The sequence below is a fragment of the Solenopsis invicta genome, chromosome 4, assembly GCF_016802725.1.
Source record: "Solenopsis invicta isolate M01_SB chromosome 4, UNIL_Sinv_3.0, whole genome shotgun sequence".
Lineage (NCBI taxonomy): Eukaryota > Metazoa > Arthropoda > Insecta > Hymenoptera > Formicidae > Solenopsis > Solenopsis invicta.
The window spans coordinates 18,269,907-18,295,700 of record NC_052667.1 but is presented as its reverse complement, the minus strand read 5'-3'; the positions used below and the strand labels follow the sequence as shown (position 1 = coordinate 18,295,700).

The following is a 25,794-nucleotide window of genomic DNA, read 5'->3' as shown; positions in this document are numbered from 1 at the left end:
ATCATTATTTTCTCTAATTTCTCCATTTCTACCCCCATATTTCTATACCATACGCCATAATATTTTGCATTAGATAAGTGAACAAAAACCATCTTCTCTTCATATCATTCCTACATATTCTCTCCCCTAATCCCCATACTTTTCTAGCCGCTATTTATCACAGAGTTCTTTCATATGTTCCTTATAATTATCCTTATTATTTAATACAAAACCTAAATATTTAAACAATTGTACTTCTTCAATTTTTTTTACCCTAATTCCATTTTTTTATTTTTTCTTTCCTTTTCCTATTAAAAACCATTATCTTTGTTTTATCCGAGCACAATTTTAATTTCCTATGTACCAAAAAGCGCTTGAATGCACCCATCATATCCTACATTACTTCTCTATTCTTCGCAATTAACACTATGTCGACCGCATACGCTAATTCCCATATCCTAGATTTTCCTATTACTACCCCTCCTATCCCTCTGTTCCTTAATACCTGCTCTAGTTTCGCTATGTACAAATTAAACAAGAGTGGACTCATCACACATCCTTGCCTAATGCCATTTCCTGTTGAGACCCTTTCTGTGATTCCTTGGTTCGTTCTTATCACTGTCTGTGTTACTTCATATATGTTCTCTATTTTTCCTATTAACTGCTCATTTATATTCATATTCCTCAATACCTTCCACAACATCTCTCTATCCACTTTATCGAAGGGCGCCTTCAAATCCGTAAATAACATATATACTTTCCCGTTCTTTTCACTATTTCTTTTCTCTCTCTGCATAATAACAACATTTATCAATTGTAAATAATTTCTGTTATTCTTAGCAAAATATTAATTGTTATATGTTATTCGTTACATGTAACAAAATGTAATAACCAAAATGTTTGCATATTTATTCAAGTTTATTTATTTATTTTTACTTATTATACAGTTTTGACATTGCTGTACAATATTGTGGGTAAAAATTTAAAAATATTGGAAGCAGAAATTTACTGTACACCATAAACATTATATAAAAGAATATGTTGTATAAGAACATTTAATATTATGCATGTTTACAGGAAAATATAATTGATTCACATTACTAAAAATTTCGATATTTATTTTATTTTTTTTTTACGCTATGTAGTCCCAACGGATTTTTTAAGTTGTGATCTTTGCAATCATATGCTGACATGAGAACAGATACCTGATCCAGAATCTTTTCTAACGCAGATATAAAAGATTTATTTTATTTGGATCTCATCCCTCGAAACAATATACAGTGGTGGTCATGAAAATAGAGCCACTAACAAAGAAAAGAATTATAATAATAAAAAATAAATACTGAAGTTTAAATTTATACTAAATTTATTTCATCATGTCATTTATTTCAAACATAAGAAACTAAAAACTACTTTTTATTTTTTGCAACTTATATTAAAAGGAAAAAAATAATAAATTAATATAAATACATCTTATTCGTTGGTCATAAAAATAGAGCCATAACAAGAAAATAACACTGAAACATTTAAAACTAAAAATTGACACAGAATTTTGTTATTAAATCAGTTATGTATATTTAATATTTTGTCGTGTGACCACGATTTTTAATTACTGCCTCACAATGCCTTGATATAGACTCAACAAGATTGCGACTTTGCTCAACGGGTATAGACATCCATTCTCTTTGTATTTTTTCCAACAGTTTATTTTAATTTCGAACTTTATGTTTAGAAATAATAATCTTTAAGTCTCCACAAATCAATCGGGTTGAGATCTGGTGAGAAGGCCATGGTATCATACAAATATTTTATAATTCTTAAAAAACTTTTTTGCCTTCTTAGAAGTGTGTTTGGGATCGTTGTAATTTTGAAATTTTCATATAAGTGTCACGTTCCCCTTAGCAAAAAGCAGTACCGTCAAATGGGGCAATTAGTAACACTGGGGCATTAAGTAACAGCACTTTAAATTCTGTTTCGGGATTTTTTTTATCGACGTTGTTGTTATCCGATGTTCGTAAATTGAACAGTTTTCGAAAGGTGGCAGCACTGACTATCGGATTCTGTGACACTTGCCATAACTTGATGACGTTTTAGTTAATCTGTTGTATAATGAAAGTAAACGTAATTTTTGTTGAATTTTATCTGAAAAACTTTACTTGTACAGGTAAGTAGGAGCGTTACGAATTACACCATAAACCCATACGTTGTTCTTTATTTCTTTGTGATTAAAAAAAAACGGATTTGATGAAGATAGTATAATATTTGCGTCTGGTGAAACGTAAAACGTGAAAAAAGTCAACATTTTTAGGAAAGTGGGGTAATAAGTAACACGTGTTTGTGAGAGTTATGGCAACGCTAAATGACGTAATTTCGATTGCAATATCTGTTGTGACATTTATCATTTTGTCAGATGGTAAGGACGTACAAAAGGATCGTCGGCAAAGGAGGCAGAGCGACAGTCGACTTGGATAGGCTACGCGAAGCGCTAAAGGCGGTCACGGAAGACCATATGACACTACGTGAAGCAGCAAACAAATTTAAAGTAAATTACGTTAGCATTCATCGTCGATTAAAATTTCCCGACACACAAAATAAAGCAGGTAGAACAACAGCACTAACACATTCAACTGAGATCAGAATTTGTAAACGTTTGATTATTTGTGCTGAATGGGGATATCCGTTGACAATGTTGGAATTGCAACAATTGATTTCTCAATTTCTGGCAGATAATAACATCGAAGTACCACGATTTACAAACAACATTCCAGGAACTGACTATTTGCGTGGGTTTTTGAAGCGCCACCGCGACACTCTAACCTTTCGGTTGTGCCAAAATATTAAAAGAAAACGTGCCGCCGTGAACGCAGAGATCGTTACGGAGTATTACGATGAATTAGCCAAATCATTAAAGGGAGTTCCTGTCGAAAACATTTTCAATTATGATGAAACAAATTTCAGCGATAACCCCAGTGAACAAAATGTCTTGTGCAAACGAAAGGTGAAATACGTTGAAAGAATTATGAACAATTCGAAAACCGCCCACTCAGTAATGTTTTGTGGAAATGCTCTTGGTCAAATGCTGCCGATCTATGTCGTGTATAAGGCTACCAATATGTATGATTCTTGGATGTCAGGTGGGCCTCCACAAACGCGATTTAACCGAATGAAGAATGGATGGTTCGATAAAGTCACCTTCGAAGATTGGATTAAAACTATCGTGATTCCTGCGCTTCGACGCCTTGACGGCATTAAAATTCTAATTGGCGACAATTTGTCGTCTCATTTGTCGCTGGAAGTCATTCGCCTTTGCGAATTGCATTACATAAAATTTGTATTTTTGCCGTCAAATTCCACGCATCTACTGCAGCCATTAGATGTGGCCGTGTATGCGCCATTAAAGCATTACTGGCGTACAATACTCACTGATTGGAAGAAATCGTCTGGGATGATCGCTACTACGGTTTCCAAAAGCGTATTTCCATCGCTTCTCACGAAGCTGATGGACAAAGCGACTCCAACACTTAAGGCAAATGTCATCAGTGGTTTCCGTAAATGCGGCATACATCCACTGAATTTAACAGAGATGTTGAGCCGTCTGCCAAAAGCGCCTGAAACTCCGCACCAGAACGGACCAAACGTAGAAGAAGCTCCAGACAACAGTTTTATCGCTTTCATGCAATCGCTGCAACCAACCGAGCAGCCTGCACAGCAACAAAAAAAGAAGCAAAAAGTCGCTGCGGACAAAAGTGTTTCTGTCGAAGATTTGTTAAATCCAAAAGCGATGGCCGAGTTGCTGGAACCGCAGCCATCAACCTCTGGCACTCAACAGAACTGGAACCAACCTAAGAAGCGTGGAAGACCGAAAAAACAGCAAGAACCAGCTCCACAGGCTTCCAGAAAATCAACCAGAGCTCGAACATTGAGAGCAAGAAACGTGAACGCTTGTTTGGACTCCGATTCATCGTAGGGTTAAGATAAAATTCCATGTTTTTAATTCATTTATTTTATCATATTTATTTTTTCACATACTTTATTTTAATATATTTCCAATGGGTTCTAGATAAAAATTACGTTTCTATTAATATAAATCTATGCGTGTTACTTATTGCCCCATTTTAGACTTTTGCAAAAAACACCACTTTTTTTAAGAAAAATATAGGATAATAAGTAAAAATATATATAAACACCAGATGTATCTAAAGTTCAGACTCACATCATGTGGAATCTGCTTCAAACCGCATATCGCTCCTTTTAAAATGTCGAAAGAAATGAGTTTGAACTTTTTTTTTGTTACTAATTGCCCCATTTGACGGTATAATATTTTCAAGAATATGTACACATTTATTTTGATTCAAAGTATTTTTAATCCAATAAATTAGACCAACTCCGTATCATGAAAATGTTTTCCACAGCTTTATATTACCACCATGTTTTACAGTCTTTATAGTATACTTTGGTAGCAATTCTTGATTTGGTGGCCTTTTCACAAAATATCTTCCATCAGATCCCATCAGATTTATTTTAGTTTCTGACCATGAAATATTTCTCCAGTTTTTAATTCCTTCAGGATCACTCTATTCCACATAATCTTTTGCAAATTGTAATTTGCATTTCATTCTTTGAACTTAAATATGGAACTTTCCTAACAACTCTATCATTTAAATAACATTCTTGGATTCTTCATCGAATTGTACGTGCAGTTATAGAAACATTCAATTCATTTTTAATTTCATTTAATAACTTGAATAGATCTATTTTAGAAGCACGTGCAATATTACGATCAATTTGAGATATAATTTTTTGCTTTAGATCTCAAGTTTCTTCATTATTTTTGCATCTTAATACATTTTCTATCATTTTTCTATAGCGACCAATAATTTTTGCAATTTCTCGTTACAATCTTCCTTCACTGCGTAAAGTTTAAATTTTTATTCTCTCATCAGCTATACAATAAATATTTCGCCCCATTTTCGCTGCATTTTGAAATAATTGACTAAATTGCATTACAGTATTACTATACCTAACTTATTAAATCACATTAATATTTTTAACCTATTAAATCACATTAATATTTTTAACAAATTATTTTTATATTAATAAACTTATATTAATAATTAGATTCTATTATTATGACCTATTTATACCACAGAGCACTTTAGGATTTTCTCAATATGACATGCACTTTATTTCGGCAGTAGTTTATGTTTTTTAGTTGTTATAAATTGTTGTTATTTGTACAATAAACTATTACCGACAAATGAAAATAAACGGGTAAACTAATGAATTTATTAATTTTTATATAGATGGCTCTACTTTTATGGCCACCACTGTATATACATAAATATTTCCAATGCTTTTACGTAAATTTTAACCCATAACATTATACAGCAATGTCAATATTGTATAATAAATAAAAATAAATAAATAATCTTGAATAAATATGCAAACTTTCTGATCATTATATTTTGTTACATGTAACGAATAATAAATAACGATTAATATCTTGCTAAAAATAATAAAAATTATTTACAATTGATAAATATAGCTATTATTAAAAAACAATTGGCACTGCAAGATTTCGAATACCTTTCTTCACGTGGTCGCAGAGGACAAAACAGAAAGCGTGCGCCTTAGTCTTCTTAGCCATCGCGCTTCACACTTTAACCTACCGCACAATAGTACTTAACGTACTGCGTGGCAAATGCCAAACTTTACATGTAAATTTCTTTAAAACGAAGACCCATGCACTCAAACGCTCTGACACTTTTTATACCCTTGACCCCCCCCATCCCCTTTCTAATAAACCATGGCTCATCTTATTTCATATTTTACAGTTCGCGGCATTTTCTTATAAGAAATATAATTTAAAAACAAAATGATATGAATAATATTGCGATTTATGGCGATCTTTCTCTATAAAATAAAAAGATTTCAGATTTGTATTAAAATCGACTCTTGTTGGAATTTTTGTATTAAAATTTTAACATATCCAAGTATTAATTTAATATATCTATATAACAGTGTTTAATAATTTAACATAACGTGATTGTTATTTTAATATTTTGTCATATAACATTTAACGTTTCTTAGTAATTTAAAACAGAGATCTATAAAAAATGTACATTTTAACCGATTTTCATATCGCTCACTGCTTTACCTCATTGACCCGCGAGCGTCCAAGTGTCGATTGACACTCAGGATCGTATGATGTTCGTACATACATATACGTTTATAATAGATTTCCATCTCATATTATTATTGACGCGTTATTTTTTAAGTATTCTTAATAGACTTAGTCCATGATAAACGCGACAACTGGGATTTGTAAACTATATTTTAATGTTTCTATTTTTTTTCTATATGTGCTACGAATGAAAATATTTCACTCAAAATGGTTAGAAAAACTAGTGCCGATTCTTACAAAAAATTGATAAAAAATGAAAAATTTTTCCTGACGCAATGATTCTCTATTTTATTTTAGAGAGGCGTTGCTTTATTACATGCAATATTTTGATTACAAGGTTTTGCGCGCTCTCGTTTACAAAAAATACTCAAAATTTAACTAAATATCCATCTCATTCTGCTTACGTTTAATTCTTTAAAGAATTGTATAAATCGTTAATAATTTAAACTCCTTACTAACAAGGAGTAGGCAAGAACTGTAAAATGCCAAATGAGATAAATTATAGCTTATTCAAAAGGGGAGAACAAGTATATTAAAAGTGTAAAAGGATTAGCGTGAATGGGCCTTACTTTTTAAGAAAATTGCAATTAAAATTTAATATTTGGACGTTTGTACGTTAAGTACTAAAATCTTGAACCACTATCCAAGAGAGCGTCGTGGCTGAGAAGGCTAAGTTCTAAAACTTTTTTATTAATTTTTTATTAATAAAAAGTTGCTTATTTTATTAGTATAAGTACATTATTATTAATTAATTTAGAAAATACTAAAGATAATGCAATTGTAAAATATAATAGCAAAAGGTTTAAAAAAAAAAAAAAAAAAAATTGATACTGCGGAGATTCAAACCCGGTCCGTCATGAAGGGAAAAATGTAACGCTAGAATTTAGCCTGCACAGCCACGACGCTCTCTTGGATAGTAGTTCAAGATTCTAGTACTTAATGTACAAACGTTCAAATATTAAATTTTAATTGCAATTTTCTTAAAAAGTAAGGCCCATTCATGCTAACCCTGTTACACTTTTAATATACTTGTTCCCCCCTTTCGAATGAGCTATGATTTATCTCATTTGGCATTTTACAGTTCTTGCCTACTCCTTGTAAGTATACTATAAAAAAAAACGTGTTAATAGTTGTATCTCATAGATAACAAAAATCTATTAGAAACATATATGTAAGAGTATCAGTACGAGTATTGAATAGCACTTGCATGTTCGCGAGGCGGTGAGGTAACAGGAATAGTGATAGGAAGAGCCGATCTGAATATCGAGTAAATGTCCATTTTTTACTAAACTCTGTAATAAAATAACATTATTTTTGTTATTTATAAATAAATAACAAAAATGTTATTTTAAAATATAATTTTAAAATATGTGTTCTAAATATTAATTTTACTAAAAAAATATGTGTTAACTTATTTTGTGTTAAATTAACACAAAGATTTGAGTAGACTTTAAACACATGTTAAATTTCACATAAGAATTTTTTATTGTATATTATTTTATACATACCTCTACAAGATATTTTATTTCTCTTTGTAAGCGAGAAATAGCACAATCATAAGTTAACAGCATGAGTCTCTCATTGTGATCCATTAGGATATTTTGTGCAACCCAAAAAGACAAATCTATGGGATCTTTAGGTACACTACCACCTCCTAAAATATAAATTGCAATTCTTTGTTAGACAAGTCTTTATGATAAACATAGTTTGCTGAAATACAGTAACTGGAGATTTTTGGGATTGCTGATTGCAAATTAAAAAAATTAAAATTAAAAAAATTATATTGGATTCTATGTGACAAATAAATAAAAAAAAATTTTTTTAAATTATTTTCTAAAATATTATTAACATTAAATAAAAATGTTTATATTATAAAATTTTTTAAAATGTGAAATATGTTTTATATTTACAATATTTTCTAGATATAACAAAAAAAATGTAAAACACTGTTATATATATTTAAAAAATAATCTATATATATATATATATATATATATACATACATACATATATTACATATATACGCGCGCGCGCGCGCGCACGTACGCACATGGCCAATGTGCGTGACAAAACGTTTCAAGTAAAAAAATCTTCTAAACTGTCAAATTTTGATGATAAGAAATTAGAAAATAAATACAAGGTTTAGGGCTCTTAAAGAATGAAAAAATTTTATGATAAGGTTAGATTTTACCTAGCAACGCTAGTGCTGCCAAGTCGCAAAACTTAGGAGCAGCCTACGTAGCTTCGTAAACAATCAATAATACCTATTTCCACGAATAAAGATTAACTTTAATTTCAGTTTAACTTACTCTTTATCTTTCTTTAGTTCTAAGAATTGAAAAAAGATAAAAGAAAAGTTAAACTGAGAACAAAGTTAATCTATATTGATGAAATAGGCATTAGTCGTTCAACCCTTGCGCTGCGGCAGCAACGCCAGCGCTAGCGCTGCATAGAAGTATTCGTCGTAAGCAAGTCATCGCTGTATGGAAAAGGTGCTTACATACGTATATAGTACACAGGACAGTTTCACAAACGAGCAGTACAGTTATTTATCGCAAAAAAGTTGAAAAAGACCAAATGTTTTAAATATAAAAAATAATATAACATCATTAAGCAATTCATTATAAACGATACTCATATAGCACAGAACATTGCAGCAATGTTACAATGTCGCAAATTGCAATGCATTATTGCGGAGATATTGTAGAAACATTACGATGTTGAATGTTTAGTGTGAATGTTTGTTCAATATTGAATCTATGTTGATTTTTCGACATTAATTATTAATGTTGCTGTAACGTTTAAACAACATTAAACAAATTATTATCGATATTTTTTTATCTTGTAAAAAATGGACAAAATTAAAAGTTGTGTAAATCCAAAAACAAATATTATCAATCACGAAATAGGTTCGTGGATAAAAAAAACCTTTATTTAAACAATCAGACAATATTTTTTTAATGCTTTTAAATGTTTTAAAAAAATTTTTTTTATATTTAGTTTAATTATTGCGTCACATTGACTTTCTTTTAATTGTATTCTTATTTATAGAAATGACAGAAAAGTTATTCTAAATGCTATTCCGCATTGATGACAATCAGTAAAAAAAACTATAATTTTATATAAATATTATGCTTTATTAATGTTTTATTTTTTCGATAACATATTGACATGATCTATTAGTTATATAAGAGTAGTAACACAAAGTGTTCACAGATCATCGTTAGAATTCAGTTTGCAGAGGTCCAGCAACGTTTAATGTGATTGCGACTTAGATGGGTGACCGCTTGAAAATTTTCGAAAAAAATTCTCCGAAAGAGGAATTTCTTTTCAGTGCAAAAAGTGTTTTTTAAAATGCTACAAAAATATTGTTTTGCATTAAAATTATGTGGTGTAATCATATTAATATATTTACATGGATATTTCAAAGAAATTTTTTTATATGTTAAACAGATATTGAATCAATATTGAATTAATGTTGAAATTAATGTCTATAAGACATTGATTCAAGGAACATTGCTGCAATGTCTTATCAATATTGTATAAATATTTCACAATGTTGCTGCAATATTCGCAATCTTGTGATTAAATATTGCTGAGATGTTGATACAATATTAGTGTGCTGTACGGGATAGTGGCCGCTCCTATATAGCAACAGGATTCGATGTTCATGAAATTAACACCATTTTGGAAAACAAAAAAAATAAACGTTGTGCTAGATTGTGCGAGCCTTGTGCTACATTGTGCCGTAGAATTCGTGGATGGTCACTTTAGTGGCTGCTCATACGTAGCGACAAGTTCGTGAACGGCTACTATAGTGTCTACTCATAGCAAAAGGGTTAATGAATTATCAATCTCAAAACTAGAAATTTCAAGCTTTAAAATGCTTTTTAAACACTTTTTACGACCATTATTGACAAAATTACACTCTCTTGAATTTCGCTTATTTTTAGAAATCAGAATAGGTGATGCTTTAATTTTAGCGCCGAGTGTATCTCATCACCGACACCAAAAATTCTTTTGAAAGTCGAACAACATATTTAATTTTCATTGCAATCAAACTTTTTCAAAACGCTATATATCGTAATCATAATATGTAAAAATAGTCTTTCAATCATCTTTTCTTACAATTTTAATTGCAAATTTCTCAAAATTATGATAAAACAATTTGTATAGCGGATTCATATTGTACTCAAAACACTAAAGAAAACGACTAACCTCGTTTTTGTGTTCGTAAAAAAAGTCATTTTTTGTGTCGCAGTGTAATTTTTTAATTTTTTCAATTAAAAGACGTGTTTTGTTTCTAAACATTTGCATAGTTTGACGCAATCCACGGGGTAAAATAATTTTTTTCGCAAATGTCACAATAGCGATCGTAAAATTTGGAGTTTTCCCTGCAAATTAAAAAAAAATCAAGTATGCACGTTTTTTTTTACGATTGTTATTATGACATTTGCGAAAAAAATTCATCCTACCCCGTGGAGTGCGTCAAACTATGCAAATGTTTGGAAACAAAATACGCCTTTACTTTTAAAGAAACGGTGGAAGAAGGAAAGCAGAAATTCAAAATTGGCCAAATGCACCTTAAAGTACAGACTTTAAGCTTTAAAGAAAAATTGTTTTCAAGTACGATAATTTTTAACGAAGTTATGATAATTTAAAGTAGTGTGAAATTTTGGTATAAATGAGTGTTGCGATAATTTTGTTGTCTGGTGTAATTTTGTCACTCAAAAATTTTCAGTTGACACAAATCGTTATATTATATTTATGTTAAAATTTTGCAGTCAACAATATAATGTGATATAATACGTGTGTTATATTACATTGTATTGTTGACTGCGACTGGGACTCTGTATATTAAAGTACTTGATGTGAATTCAATAATAATCAAATAATTTTCGAGTTGTTTAGGAATTTTAATTCAACATTTCGGATAAGATTAGAGGATTTTAAAAATTAAATTTTGGAATAAATTTACTTTATTATATTTATTAACTTTTTTCAAATAAAATCATGAAACTACTTGAGTTTTTAACATTAATTTTTAATATAAAATTGGAAAAAATAGTATGAACTTTAAGCGGAATATAACAATCTGTTCACAATAAACGGATTTAACTCGTAAGAAGTACAAAATTCGGAAATAATCAAACATAAGTTAATTTGGAATGATGTATTGTCTTTGATTGTGACTGATTTTTTAATAAAAGTTTGCAAGCCACACAAAAATATGGTATACATGAATATACAGAGTGTAAGGTAAATACCGCCCCTGGTTTCGTGAATTGATAGATCAAGTAAAACTGAGCAGAAAAGTCCTTTACCATTTTTTAATACTCGCCATAGTTAACGAGGTAAGAATTAATAAAATCTGAGAATAAGCGCGTATCACCGCGCGCAAGAACCGCCCACCGGTCGCCGAGACGTAGGCAGCCGGGGGAGTCTTCTCCCTTCTTGCCGCGCCGCTCGCGGGCCGTAGCTACTGCTGTTTTTCCCTCCTCACCGCGCCGCGCCGCCAGCCATGGCTGTCTATGTCTCGGCGATCGACGAGCGGTCCTTGCGCGCGGTGATACGCGTTTATTCGCAGATTTTATTAATTTTTATTTCGTTAATTATGGCGAGTATTAAAAAATGGTAGAGGACTTTTCTACTCAGTTTTACTTGATCTATCAATCCACGAAACCAGGGGCGGTATTTACCTGACACCCTATATATACAATGTACACTTTATGGAAAAATATCATATTTATTGTCAACTAATTGTAGATTTTTACATCATAAAAAAAAAATGATCAAAGAAATAATTTTGTTGGACAAGAGAAAGAGAGAGAGAGGGAGAGAGGGGGGGAGGGAGAGAAAGAATTAAAATTTAAATGTTTCTCTGAATATTAAATTTCTAAAAATTATTTTTTTACGATAAAAAGGAATACCAAATTGTCCCACTTTTTTCCCAGAAGTAAATATTCTAAAATATACTGATTCAATTAAAAATAGAAAATAATGAGCTCAAGAGCCACGGGATGTCAGACGCAAATAAATAAATCGCAGCATAAATCCAATGTCAAGCAAATGCTTCGACCTTTAATGACGGTCTTTCTCAGATTTAAAAGTCTATAAAACAAAAAAATAATCGCACTAATTAAGATATAAATTTATCAAAATAAACAAATAAAGGTAAAAAATAAAAACAAGTTAGCACACAAATAGAAATTGTGCGAAACTGCGATGTTCATCTTCTTTCAACGTCTTAACCTAATAAACAATTTCACAAAGCGTGTGCAGAGATAAAAGCTTCGTAAAATCAGCATGACTTAATTGCTAACCAATAAATAAATAAAAAGGTGATATTGACGATTATATAAAATGACGACTCTTAAAATTGTAACAGACAACAGTACAAATTAAATAGTTAAAAGAAATAAACATACAATACAATTTACTATGGAAAAAGATAAAAAGAAAAATTGGTTTTCTTAATGTCATGTTTGTAAAGAATAATAAGATTATTTTCGATCAGTATCGCAAACCAACTTTCTCGGGAAGATACTTAAATTTTTTCTCACACCATCCCTTGTGTCATCAAAAGGATATTATTGTTGGTATGGTTGTAATAAAATTATTTTTATTATCACATCCTCAATTTCATCGTAAGAACTTTGATTAAGATAATGATGGGGGAGGGAGGGAAGGAGAGAGAGAGAGAGAGAGAGAGAGAGAGAGAGAGAGCAAGAGAGGGGAAGAGAGAGGAAGGGGGAAGGGGGAGAAAGGGGGAGAAGGAGAGAGGGGGGAGGGGGGGAGAGAGAGGATAGAATAAGATTGGAATATAGTTTTATGTATTATAGGGTAGTATTAAAAAATAATAATGTATTAAATACATAATGTATTAAAAGACAAAGGCTGTGAAAGGCTGTAAAAAGTAATATTAGACAATAAGTAAGGAAATAAAAATGTAAAGGTAAATGTAAAGGTAAAAGAAATAAAAATGTAAATGTGAGAAATGGTAGAATGTTAAAGGTGATGTAAAAAGAAAGAAAACAAATGTAAAAGCGAGGTAGGGTATAGATAAGAAGAGAGTAAAACATAAAAATAAACTAGGATATGGATAAATGAGTGATTTAGAAAATTTTTATAAACCAAGTCCGGCATTGTAAGCTAAAGAGAAATAAATTACTACTACAAGAGAGCAGAAAAACAGTAAAAACATATTCTATTCACTGAGAAAAACCAAACTGCTCAAAAACTTGTCCGTTTTGCGTAGGCTCTGCCTGCAAAACGACTAGTAAGCTCCGTTCTTCTCTGCTCGCACAGAGAAGACCCGTATAAACTTGTAATGTCTGCGCTCTTCACTATACTGTCCACGTGCGCAAACCGATTCGGTTTCTCTCAATGAATAGAGTATAGAATAACTGCCAAGAGACAAGTGTACCTGTATACAATACTATGTAAAGGATTACAATGTTAAAGAAACAAATCGTAATAAATATCGAAATAATAGAATTTTATTTATATAAGTTGCAATACTTACTTGTTTCAAGAAATTGTAAATGTTGACGTATTTTAAAAGAGAGCCTTGTAGGATCATATTGTCTATAAACCCAAGCCGGCCAAGCAGTTACAGCAGCATCCAAATTTTCTACTCTCTCCTGCTTTTTCATGTCTTCTTCAGACTCGACAGAAATTCTTAAATGATCTAATGAGGCTAAGCGTTGGTCCAAAAACGGTGGCTCAAGTGTTATCTCTGGTAACACTTTAACATTGGCCGAAATTTTGTTGTTATCCTGATTATAAGTAATATTAAATTATCATAAACAAATTACAATGAACGTAGCTTATTGTAAAGTGTTAAGGTGTTTACTCAAATATTGTATAAAATTTCTCTGAGAATTCTCGGATTTTCCAGAAATTTTATTCAAAATTCCAAATAAAATTAGAGAATTTTTTAATGTATTTTTAAAATAAATTTATTTCCTTATATGCGATTTTTAATGTTCTATAATTATACAACCATAAAAAGAGCCACTTAAGTTTTGAATAATCTAGAACGTTAACGAGTATGATTACTATTACGAATTATACATACAATTTATATACAGGGTGATTCAAGTCGGTCAGAGAAGTTGGCATACGTATTCCTAAAAAAATTGAATCAAAAATGTTAAAATCAAAATGTTATGGAGTCAATCATTTTTAAATGGTAAGCATTTGAAGCTGTCTAACCACAGAGCGTGATATTCGCGTCGTCAAGTGCGATGCAACCAAGACGCCAGGCGCTTTGACGGCTACCGCTAAACGGCTCGGTACTGAACAAGTATTATAAAGGTTCCGAAAAATCTCTATTAACATCTTCTGCTATATGCTTGAGTTCAGTTTAATTGACAAGAAGTAATGTCAATTGCAAACTCGATGAAACATCATTTATGAGTAAAAAATGTGTGTTTTAAAATACTTTTTATGTGTAAATAAATAAATTATTATAACAAATCCATATTAATTCAATTATTTGATCAAGTAATATTAAAAGCATCAGTCAACAAACATTTCCAAAACATCTTTACAAAAACAAAATACAAAGAAAAAAACAGCCAATTTACGAGAAAATTAATTGGTTTTGTAAATTACATTGTGATAAATCGATTTTCCCTGCGCGAGTTAACTCGCCGAAGCGGTGCAAGAGCAAAGGTTCGAACAGAAAAGAGAAAAGAGTCTCGCTTGAATAATAACGTAGCGTTGATATGCAGACTACTAATTTATTATAGAAGACCGACATTTAAAGTACAGTAGCTCGCAGTTGCGGTAAAAATACATAAAATACGTAAAAATAGAAAGTGAACAGATTGATAACAACTACAGGGTGATTCAAAATAACATATTGGTCTCGAAACTAGCATGTTCGTAATCGAATTCTGAGACGATTTTTCTTTTGACAAAAATTTGTCCAGAATTTAATTTTCAAATTATAAAAAAAAATTAATTAGCATATGACAGGTCGGATACAAGTGGTAGACAGGGGCGACGCAATTTACTGTTATACGCGGGTATTTCCATGAGGCGCCTGCTGCGCTCAAATGACTGACAACAATGCAAATGACTGACACACAACACATTCCCATTTAAACTTTCTCTCTTTCTCTGTCATTTTAAGTATGCTATATTTAACTTGTCAAATATCGAGAAGACCGTGAAATCTTCAAGTTTACATTATTATAATAAATATACGCCCGCAAATAATAAAATTTAATGCAAATGGAATTACTTAAATATCATTTGCAAGTTAAAAGTAGCACATTTAAAACACACAAGAAGGGAAAGAAGGAGAGAGAATGAGAGAGAAAAGAGGGAGGGAAGGAAGGCGTTCGAACAAGTTTGAACACGTTTACTCGCACGGTTACACGCACCATTCCACACGGCGATCAGCTTATTGTTTCCACGATGCGACAGTTCAATTAAAATTTATCCTCTATCCGGATCTATCTCTTGAAGTTGTTTTTCATTTCACCATATTTGTACTATTTACTCACTTGATCGATAAACGCGGAACGACGCAACAAATCGATCAATCAATTTTATTAATTACTATTAATCACTACTGATCACTACAATCATTCGACGCATTAAAATTACTCAAAGAAACACGTGTTTACGTTACAATCACACAACACGTGTTCACTTGACAATATCAAGCAGTTGACTAGGTACTATAACAAGGTCAAATGATTGGTTAAAGTCATAAGTCAAAACGCAGCAATTCAAAATCAAAATATTGATTAATATGATTTACATTAATACAATTTATTAGAAAAATGTTGCAAATGCATGTTTATCATTATTCATTAAAAATTGTATGATCCATAAGTGACTTTATCAGGATAATTATTATTTATTCAAAATATTTACAAAATTGATTTTACCAAAATCAAATTTTTTTTAAGTATTTTATTTATTTTTTATTTTTTATTATTTGCGAAAACCATGAAAATATTTCTTCTTGTGCGTTTTAAAATGTGCTATTTTTAACTTGCAAATAATATTTAAGTAATCCCATTTATATTAAATTTTATTATTCGTGAGCGTAAATTTATTATAATAATGTAAATTTGAAGATTTCACGATCATCTCAATAGTTGACAAGTTAAATATAGCATTCCTAAAGTGACAGAGAGAGAGAGAGAGAGAGAGAGAGAGAGAGAGAGAGAAAGTTTAAATGGAAATGTGTTGTTCGTGTTGTCAGTCATTTGAGCGCAGCAGGCGCCTCACGGAAACACCTGCGTGTAACAGTGAGTTGCGCCGCCCCTGTCTACCACTTGTATCCGACCCATCATACGCTAATTTTTCTTAATTTAAAAACTAAGCTCCGGATAAATTTTTGCCAAAGGAAAAATCGTCTCAGAATTCGATTACGAATATGCCAGTTTCGGGACCAATATGTTACTTTGAATTACCCTATATATGCGATAATTGGACGGACAATGCTTAACGCGAATACATTACAACGGGTTTATGTATAGGATGCGCGAACGCGTATGTTGTTGCGGAATGTCGTTATCTGCCGAGAAAAGCTTGTCGACGTGTCGCGCGGGCGTGGATCTTAGCGGACACGATCTCGCGGTTTCAGCGTGGGCGGAACCTACTGCGTGGTTCCGTGTGTTAGCCCCGGTGACCTAATCGGGTCGATCAACCACGTGCGATTTCGAACAACAGGATGTCGCAAAGAGAGAAGAGGCTGGACTCGTGACAGTTGCCAAGTAGCTCGGCACCGAAATCCCGAACACGGCAATCTCGGTTTGAGTTGCTGCCACAGGGTGAGAATGATATTTTCTATATCACCGAGAAGACGGAGCCTTGTTTTGTCAGACCAAAATGCTTAGTTTGAGTCAAAGTTCCCGCTCTCGAGATACGAGAAAGCAGAGAGGATCGGTTTTCGTAAGCAAAGTACCTTTGCCGTGGCCAAGCACCTTCGATCATTATTTTCGAATGGGAATATGTATCGCAACACAGCGAATCAGGCGGATTTGCTGGTTGACGATGAAGTCGCCTGGTCGCCTTCCTCTCGGACAACACCCCTATTTATACACGGCGACTCCGATCGCCTCCGTTATTTTCCGGCGCTTGACAACGGAGTCGTCAGGGTAGGGTAGCTATACTCGAGTGCGCGTGCGCGCTGATTCGGCGCTGTTCCTCTGGCGGCGCCTGCCGTCAGGCAGAACTTATACTTTGGCGCGGTATTACAAGTGGACACTCGAAATGCCCCCGGTTATAACCCAGCGGCTTTTTCCCCGACTGGTGTTAGCCGGGGACGATGCAATTCCGGGTTGCATCAATACAACATAAATATTAAGAGTTTATTTTACTAACAAAGTGTCACAAAACGTTTCAATTATATTTAATTTTCATCAGTTTTACCCGAACTATTCTGCAAATACAATAACTATTTTAACTTGCATAACTAAATAACAATTTTGCTGTTATCAATTCTGTTAAGCATTCTTTTAGCATTCTTAAGCATTTTATTTTATTTCATTCTATTTTAATTTTTGACCGATTTTTTTTTATTTATATGTATAAATCGACTTTTATTGGTTTTATCTTTTAACGTATTGCTTGGACTTAATAAAATTCTTGCCTCTGACCAAAAAAATGGCATAAAAAAATTTTTATTTTTTGGACCGTTTTGAGGACTTGAAGACCCAAGTTACAGCCAATTGTTACCATATGTACTCTTGTGAGAGTGTGTACGATGTATAAGGCTCAAAAGTGTTATTCAATTATGCAGATTAAAATAGTTATTATATTAGCAGAATACTTCATGTAAAATCAATGAAGTTTAAGTATAATCAAAACCTTGTATGACACTTTATTAACAGAATAAACCCTTAATACTTATGTAATTTACAAGATCAAATAATTTGCTCGTAAATTGGTTGTTCTTTTCTTTATAATTTGTTTTTATGAAGATGTTTTGGAAATGTTTGTCGACTGATACTTTTAATATTATTTGATCAGATAATTTAATTAATATTGATTTTATTTATTTATTTGTTTACACATAAAGTGCATTTTAAAAATATACTTTTTTACTCATATAAATGATGTTTCATCGAATTTGCAATTGACATTACTTCTATTAAACTGAACGCAAGGATACAGCAGGAGATGTTAATAGAGATTTCACGGAACCTATATAATATTTGTTCGGCACCATGCCGTTTAACAGTGTCCGTCAAAATGCCCAGCCGGCTGCTTGGTTGCGCCGCACTTGACGGCGCGAACATCACGCCCTGTGGTTGAACGATTTCAAACGCTCACTATTTAAAAACTATTGACGCCACAACATTTTGCAATTAACATTTTCGACTTTATTTTTCTTGAGAAATACGTACGCACCGACTCCTCTGATCTAAATCACTCTGTATATTATTTATAATTTATTCAAAAATATCATACATAAATTACAAAATGTGTATTATGTAACTATGCACTTTATAAGAAACTGATATTAAGTAATTAATAACAACATACATAGATGTATATGCCATATTTATCATTAATCGACTGTTGACACTTCACAAAAAAAATGATCAAAGAAATGATTTTATCAAAAAAATAAAATTTTAATTTAAAAGTAAAATTCCGAAAATTTCCCTGAGTACCATAAAATCCCATGAAATGCTATAATTTTTAAAAGCAGAAAAGAAAACTTAAAAAGTTTTCCCGAGTTTACCTTGCAGTAAATACCTTCACCAAACTAATGTATACTTAAATTATTTCGTATATTTTTATATAAATTACACACAAAAATTCCGTTAAAGCTTCCAAAACTGGCAGTTTTTTTTTATTAAAAACATTCTAAAATGTATTGCAAACTACACACATACATACATGCACACACATCATATCTTCATTTAACATAAAGTTTTTATAATAACTCATTTTATCCAATAGCACAAAACCTTGCAGCAATATTGCAATCTTCCATATATCTGAACATTTTTATCAGAATTTTTCATGTTTTAAATTTAAAATTTCTAAAAAAGAACTTAAAATTCTTTTAGATTTAAGTTTTTCAGAAATTATATTAGGAGTATAAATAAGTTTCCGCCGTTTCACAAAAAATGGAGCAACTAGTATGTTATGGTTGAAATTGTCTGTTGTAAAACGTTATATCGTAAGGTTGGACATCTGGCAACAACATAACCTTAAAATATTAGCGATTTTGTATCAGCATTATATATCTTTTTTCGTGCGAAAATGTCGAGTTTTGAGCCGAATAAGCGTCATTTGCGAGAGCTTTTGATTTACTTCTTTAATTTGAAGAAATCTGCAGCCGAGGCACATCGATTGCTTGTAGAAGCATATGGTGAGGCTGCCTTAAGTGAGAGAAGTTGCCGTGAGTGGTTTCACAAGTTTAAGAACGGTGAATTTGACGTCGAAGACAAAGAACGTAGCGGAAGGCCGAAAGTGTACGAAAACGCGGAATTGGAAACATTATTAGATGAAGATTCGTGCCAAACGCAAGAAGCACTTGCACTTACATTAGGAGTGACTCAACCAGCAGTTTCACATCGCTTAAAATCATTGGGAATGATTCAAAAACAAGGAAACTGGGGTCCATATAAACTGAAGCCGAGAAACGTTGAACGCCGATTTTTCACATGTGAAATGCTGCTTGCCAGGCATAAACGAAAGGGTTTTTTGCATCGTATAGTCACTGGTGATAAAAAATGGATCCACTACGATAACCCAAAGAAGAAGAAATCATGGGGACCACCTGGCCATGCTTCAACATCGACAGCCAAGCCGAACATTCATAGAAAAAAGCTCATGTTGTGTATTTGGTGGGATCAGCTTGGTATCGTGTATTATGAGTTGCTCAAACCGAATGAAACCATTACTGGGGCTCTCTACCAAACACAATTGATGAGATTGAGCCGAGTACTCAAGGAAAAACGTGTCCACTACTACTCCAGACACGACAAAGTTATTCTTCTGCATGATAATGCTCGTCCACATGTTGCGGCGCCGGTCAAAACCTACCTGAAAACACTCAATTGGGAAGTTTTATCCCACCCGCCGTATTCACCAGACATTGCTCCTTCTGATTACTACCTGTTTCGATCGATGGAGCATGGCCTGTCTGAGCAACACTTCATATCATATGAAGATACAAAAAATTGGGTCGATTTGTGGATAGCTTCAAAAGATGAAGCATTCTTCCGACGCGGTATCCGTATGCTGCCAGAAAGATGGGAAAAAGTAGTGGCTAGCGATGGACAACACTTCGAATAAAACATTAGGTACCGTTCTTTCACAATAAATGCCCAATGTTTGATAAAAAAACGGCGGAAACTTATTTATACTCCTAATATAATAAAATAAAAAATTTAGGAAATTCATATATATAACATTTTTTAACATAGATGTAACATTCTTCGTACTTTTTTTATAATTGCTCTGAAAGAAGTCCTTTTTCTATTGTAATAGGATCAAACAAACAGTATGGCTGTTCTATTTCATGCATGATGTATTATTTCATCCTCATTTGACATTTGGGGAATTAAAAGAATAAAATGATGCATCTTGCGTAAAACGGAACGTATACTATGCGATATCATCAATAGATGATCGCATTAAAGTTTTATTTCTTTAATTTAAAAATCTAAAATACTACAATAGATAAAATAAAATAATGCAATATTATGACAATAATCGATTCTTATTTCAAGACCATCTTAAGTAATGTTTGAAGATGCTAATAACGGCTTTGTGATTAGTTGATGACATCTAAGGGGTTATATCTACCCGTAAACTTCAGAAAAACGCGTTTTGACATTTTCTTAAAGTAAATTATTTCAAAATATTTTCTAAAAGTTTCAAGTTAATTTGACAAAAATTGACAAAGTTATGCGAGTTTAAAATCTGTTGGTTTGACAGTTTCGGAGTAGAATGGTACAATACTGGGCCTGGGCAAAAAATAATAATTATTTTCTGCAATTAGAGAGTTCCATAAAATTTCTAATAAATAATTTAGGTGTCAGTTCGGGATCAAAAATGGCCTTCACTTAACATTCTTCATTAATGACTTTCTAGCATTCTTTTAACACTTTATAGTATATAATAGTATATTATATAAATATATTATTATTGTATATTGTAAATTTTTTATCATTCATAAAAAACTAGTTTCTTAATTTTTGATACTTGTGTACAAATCCTATAGAGTATTTGTACAAATTAAAAATATCTTAATTGTTATAACACCATGAAGTGTTATCAAGTATACATTCTATGTAATACTACTGTAAAGTATTGTATTGCAATATTTCTAAAAATAGATATTTTATCATTGTTGCAATGTTACAGTCATATTTCGCTGTATAAACGTTTTTGAAATGTTGCAGTATTGTAATGAAATATTTCTGTAATGTTTCTGTGCTATATAAGATATTTAACTAAAGCTTCTATTCAAAGATGCTTCAAACTTTTTAAGTAACTTAATACAGTCTAACAGATGCTATAAACATTTTATATAAAAAAACAAACCTGTGAAATAATACGTAATATCTTAAAGCGTTGTCTGCCTTTAGCTTTTAAACGAAACTCTCGCCGACCATGATCCAACCATGTACTTCCGTCCGTGTATTCATAGATCTCCGCAGTTGTTCCTATTCGTTCCATCTCTGGATAACCGTAACACACAACACCAAAAGTACGATCGTTTTGTATACAAGCTTGTAACATCTCTATAGTCTGCGTGCCAAAAACTGTCATGGGCAACGTTTGTCCAGGGAATAACACAGACTGTTTTACTAATAATGGTAGATTCATATAAATGCCATCATCCAATAAAGTCCTTCCTCTTAGTTCCTCTAAATTTTGTCCTAAATACTACGCAGAATATATTCAATTATTATATAGCCTTACATTACAAGTTAGCATGACTAATATTGCATCAAATGTTATTAGCAGAGTCCGGATCTCGGCGGCGTTTTCTTCCACTCCGAACGCCGCGTGCCGCAAGAAGCAGGATTGATTACGCCAGTAGCGATCTAACGTAATAAATGGCACACCATCGCATGCGTCTCTGCCTTTTGCAGCTCACGACGCTTGAACTGGAGGAAAACGCCACCGAAATTCTCCGGTTATTAGTGTCCTTAAATTTCTTGAAAAATAAAATTAAAGAAAAAATCATTGTTTCACTCTTTTCCAGAAAAAAAACAAAAAAAACGGGAATGATTATGAGATAATAAAATACTAATATTTCTAACCCTTAGTTGACACAGTGGGTGTCATGCACCCGAGCTATTTACAAAAATGCTTGGCATTCATAACACAGCCATACAAAAAGAAAAAAGTGTCATGTACGAGAGATTAGACCTATATATAGTATTCCTATGTATTTTGACGCTCTAAAACCGAATATGATCTCAGAATTGCGTCATCAGGTCAGAATTTTTTTTTAGTCATGTAAATGTAGCATTTTTCTCGTTTAAGTGGTCTTTTCCAAACATAGACCTTGTGAACTTCATTAATTTTTGTGAAGATTTGTTGTTCCAACAATCTAACATTATATAACAACAACTACATACAATGTGTGGTACCCAATTCGCATCTTGATTGCTTATTTCGAGATTGAAGCATTTTTTATATATTTTCTTTATTTTAGCGTTTATTGATCGCCTATTTTGCGGAATTGCAAATTTTCCACAAATATAACAGAAGTTATTTGATTTTCCTTCACAACTGTGTATTCCAATTGGAAAGATATTACTAAGGTTATTGCTGTTTTCTTGTGTTAAATTTTCCATATTTAAATGTAAAACCCGCACGTTAGGGATTTTGTTCCGATCGCAGATGAGTCCACCGTACTGGGGGTGATAACCCTGATATCTCCCCAAGCCTAAGTATCAGGGCTTTCCGACTTTGATGAGGACTATGTTAACTCATCGTCGGACACACTACGGCTTCATCCTCATACCCTAACGTCCCTTGCAGGGCAGCGCGCTTTCGCTGGCTTCGTTACCAAAACGGATCGCAAAATTGAATCATTCTACACATCCCCTTATGAGGCAGTTGTCATCGCATGCAGCATCCATTCCGACAGCAGAAAAAATTTTGAAAAAAAAAATCCAAATCTTTGTTCATGATTGACAACAGGTAAATACGAATATAAAATGTGTAATGTCAAAGAACTATACTCAGTTTTATCAGTGAAATTGGGTCTCGGATGAAAAGCATTAAGATATGACAAAGACTGATATAACTTGTAACAAACCGCTTTTCGACCACCCCCGAACCGTCCACCGATCCGCGCTGTTTGGCCGAACACCCATCAAACAGCGAAAACTCCCCCGGGTTTGGAACTTTGGGTTTCAGAGTCTATTTACTACTACTTTAGCACTTTGAAATATGTACGAAAAATCTGCATAACATTTTTGATGTTTTTTAATTAAAGAAAGATCCGGGCTGAATAATGTAATTTTAAGGAATGTTGGCAATTTTTTTGAGGATAAGAAAAGTGTCATGTCTGAGATTTTACCCATGTATCCTTATGTATTTTGACGCTCTGAAACCGAATATGACCTCAGAATTGCGCCATCAAATCAGGATTATTTTTTACTCTCAAAAAATGGCCAAAATTCCTTAAAATTTTTTTCCAAGTAAAAAAAATCCTGACCTGATGGCGCAATTCTGATATCATATTCGGTTTCAAAGCGTCAAAATACATAGGGATACATAGGTCTAATCTCTCGCACATGACACTTTTTTCTTTTTGTGTGGCTGTGTAATTGTCCGCTCCTTTTCTGAATATTTTGAATACAGAGTGCTCCAAAAATACGCGGAAAATCCTCGGCGGCACACTCTTCATGTCAGAACAAGAAAAACAGTTAATAGAAAAGATTTTTTCTACTAATAATAAATAAATATTATATTACATTTTGTGGATTTCACCTTCGTCGCCCTGTATTTTGGAAATAGCGAATTTACGTACACATTATCATGGAGACTTTTTTTCTTGCTTTGGCGCGAGGAGTATAGCCCTGAAGATTTTCCGCGTATTTTTGGAACACCCTGTATATAGTAAATATTGTATGATTTTTGTACTTTATTTAGTCTTCTTCTTGATCTTCTGATGTATTGATTAGAAAAAATTGTTCGGATTCTACTTATTATGTACCGAGATGTACACAATTAAAAATGGTTGGGTGACACATCCATGTGTGGCAAAATATCAAATCCAATATAGTGTGTCAAAAGAAAGTTAATTTTCCAGAAAAATAAAAATAATCTTAACTTTTTAGAAATCTAGAATTAAAAAAAAACTATTTTTTCAAAAAATATGGAAAAATACAATTGATAATGAGATACTAATGTTCTTAATTTTCCAAAAAAATAAAATTGAAAAAATCGCAAATTTTATTTTCCCAGATTTTTGCAGAAAAAAAATTAAAATCATTATTTTAAAAAATCTGGAAGAATACGTTTAAAAAAATAAAAAAAACTTTCCTAAAATTTTTGATAATTTTTCCAGGCTAAGAACACTAAATATTATGTTCAAAATATCATAAAAATTATACTTACAGAATGTGCCGCTGGTAATGTCACATCAAATGTATTTTCTGAGGGCACTGGTACGTCTTCCATATTAGGTTCTAATCTATTACTCGACAGATCTACAAATATATTATAACTCATCATATATTTGATAATTTATTGAATAATGTGTATGTATATGTAGATAAAATATTGTTTATTTCATATATACAGAGCTTGGCAAAAAATGCACATTTTAATTAATTTTCAGATCAACTCCGCCTATAGCTATTTCTTTTATCTGACTGTCTCGTGAATATTCAAGTGTTGATTGATACTCAGGATCATATGATGCTCGTACATACAACGTTTATAATAGATGTCCATGTTATCTATGAAAAATTACCCAGGCACACAAAAAGAAAAAAAAGTCATGTCTGAGAGACTACACCTATGTATACCTATGTATTTTGACGTCCTGAAACCGAATATGACTGCAGAATTGCTCCATCAGATCAGAATTTTTTTTACCGGGCTGAATAGTGTAATTTTAAGGAATATTTGGCTATTTTTTGAATGTAAAAACAATCTTGACCTGATAGAGCAATTCTAAGATCATATTCGGTTTCAGGGTGTCAAAATACAAGGTGTGATCAAAAAGTAAGGTGACTTTTTGAATTTCGCGCGCTCTGTACACTCTAATTTCAAAATTTTTTTTTTTGTGTTGGTACACTCGTCACGATCATATGTTCACAGTTTTGACTATATAGCATGTGTTGTTTTTATGTGAGAGGCTAAAGGTTAGACTCATGTTTGCGTGCTCGGCGATTTTTTGCTGTTGAAAATAATGGAGCAGAGAGTTTGTATTAATTTTTGTGTAAAAAATGGTATTAAGTGTTCAAAAACTCTTGAAATGTTGACAGTGGCGTACGGTGAGTCAACTTTGAGCAAAAAAAATGTTTATAAATGGTATAAGTTATTTCAAGAGGGCCGAGAAAATGTTAACGATGAACCTCGCTCTAGACGCCCCAGCACGTCAAAAACCGACGAAAATGTTCAGGAAGTGAAAGAAATTGTGTTGAAAAATCGTCGAATCACGATTA

The 25,794-nt window shown here is 32.3% G+C and overlaps 1 protein-coding gene across 6 annotated transcripts in view; it reads right to left on the bottom strand.

Moving 5' to 3' along the window:
* LOC105205307 (protein cereblon) overlaps nucleotides 1–25,794 on the bottom strand; it is a 70,404-nt gene that overhangs the window by 16,102 nt on the left and 28,508 nt on the right. For all 6 annotated transcript variants that reach the window (XM_039447717.1, XM_039447721.1, XM_039447722.1 and 3 more), the window contains 4 exons: nucleotides 24,740–24,831; nucleotides 21,701–22,045; nucleotides 13,689–13,941; nucleotides 7,672–7,817 (listed from right to left, as the gene is read on the bottom strand). In XM_039447717.1, the coding sequence (XP_039303651.1) occupies nucleotides 7,672–7,817; nucleotides 13,689–13,941; nucleotides 21,701–22,045; nucleotides 24,740–24,831 (836 nt within the window). The remainder of the gene's footprint in view (nucleotides 1–7,671; nucleotides 7,818–13,688; nucleotides 13,942–21,700; nucleotides 22,046–24,739; nucleotides 24,832–25,794) is intronic.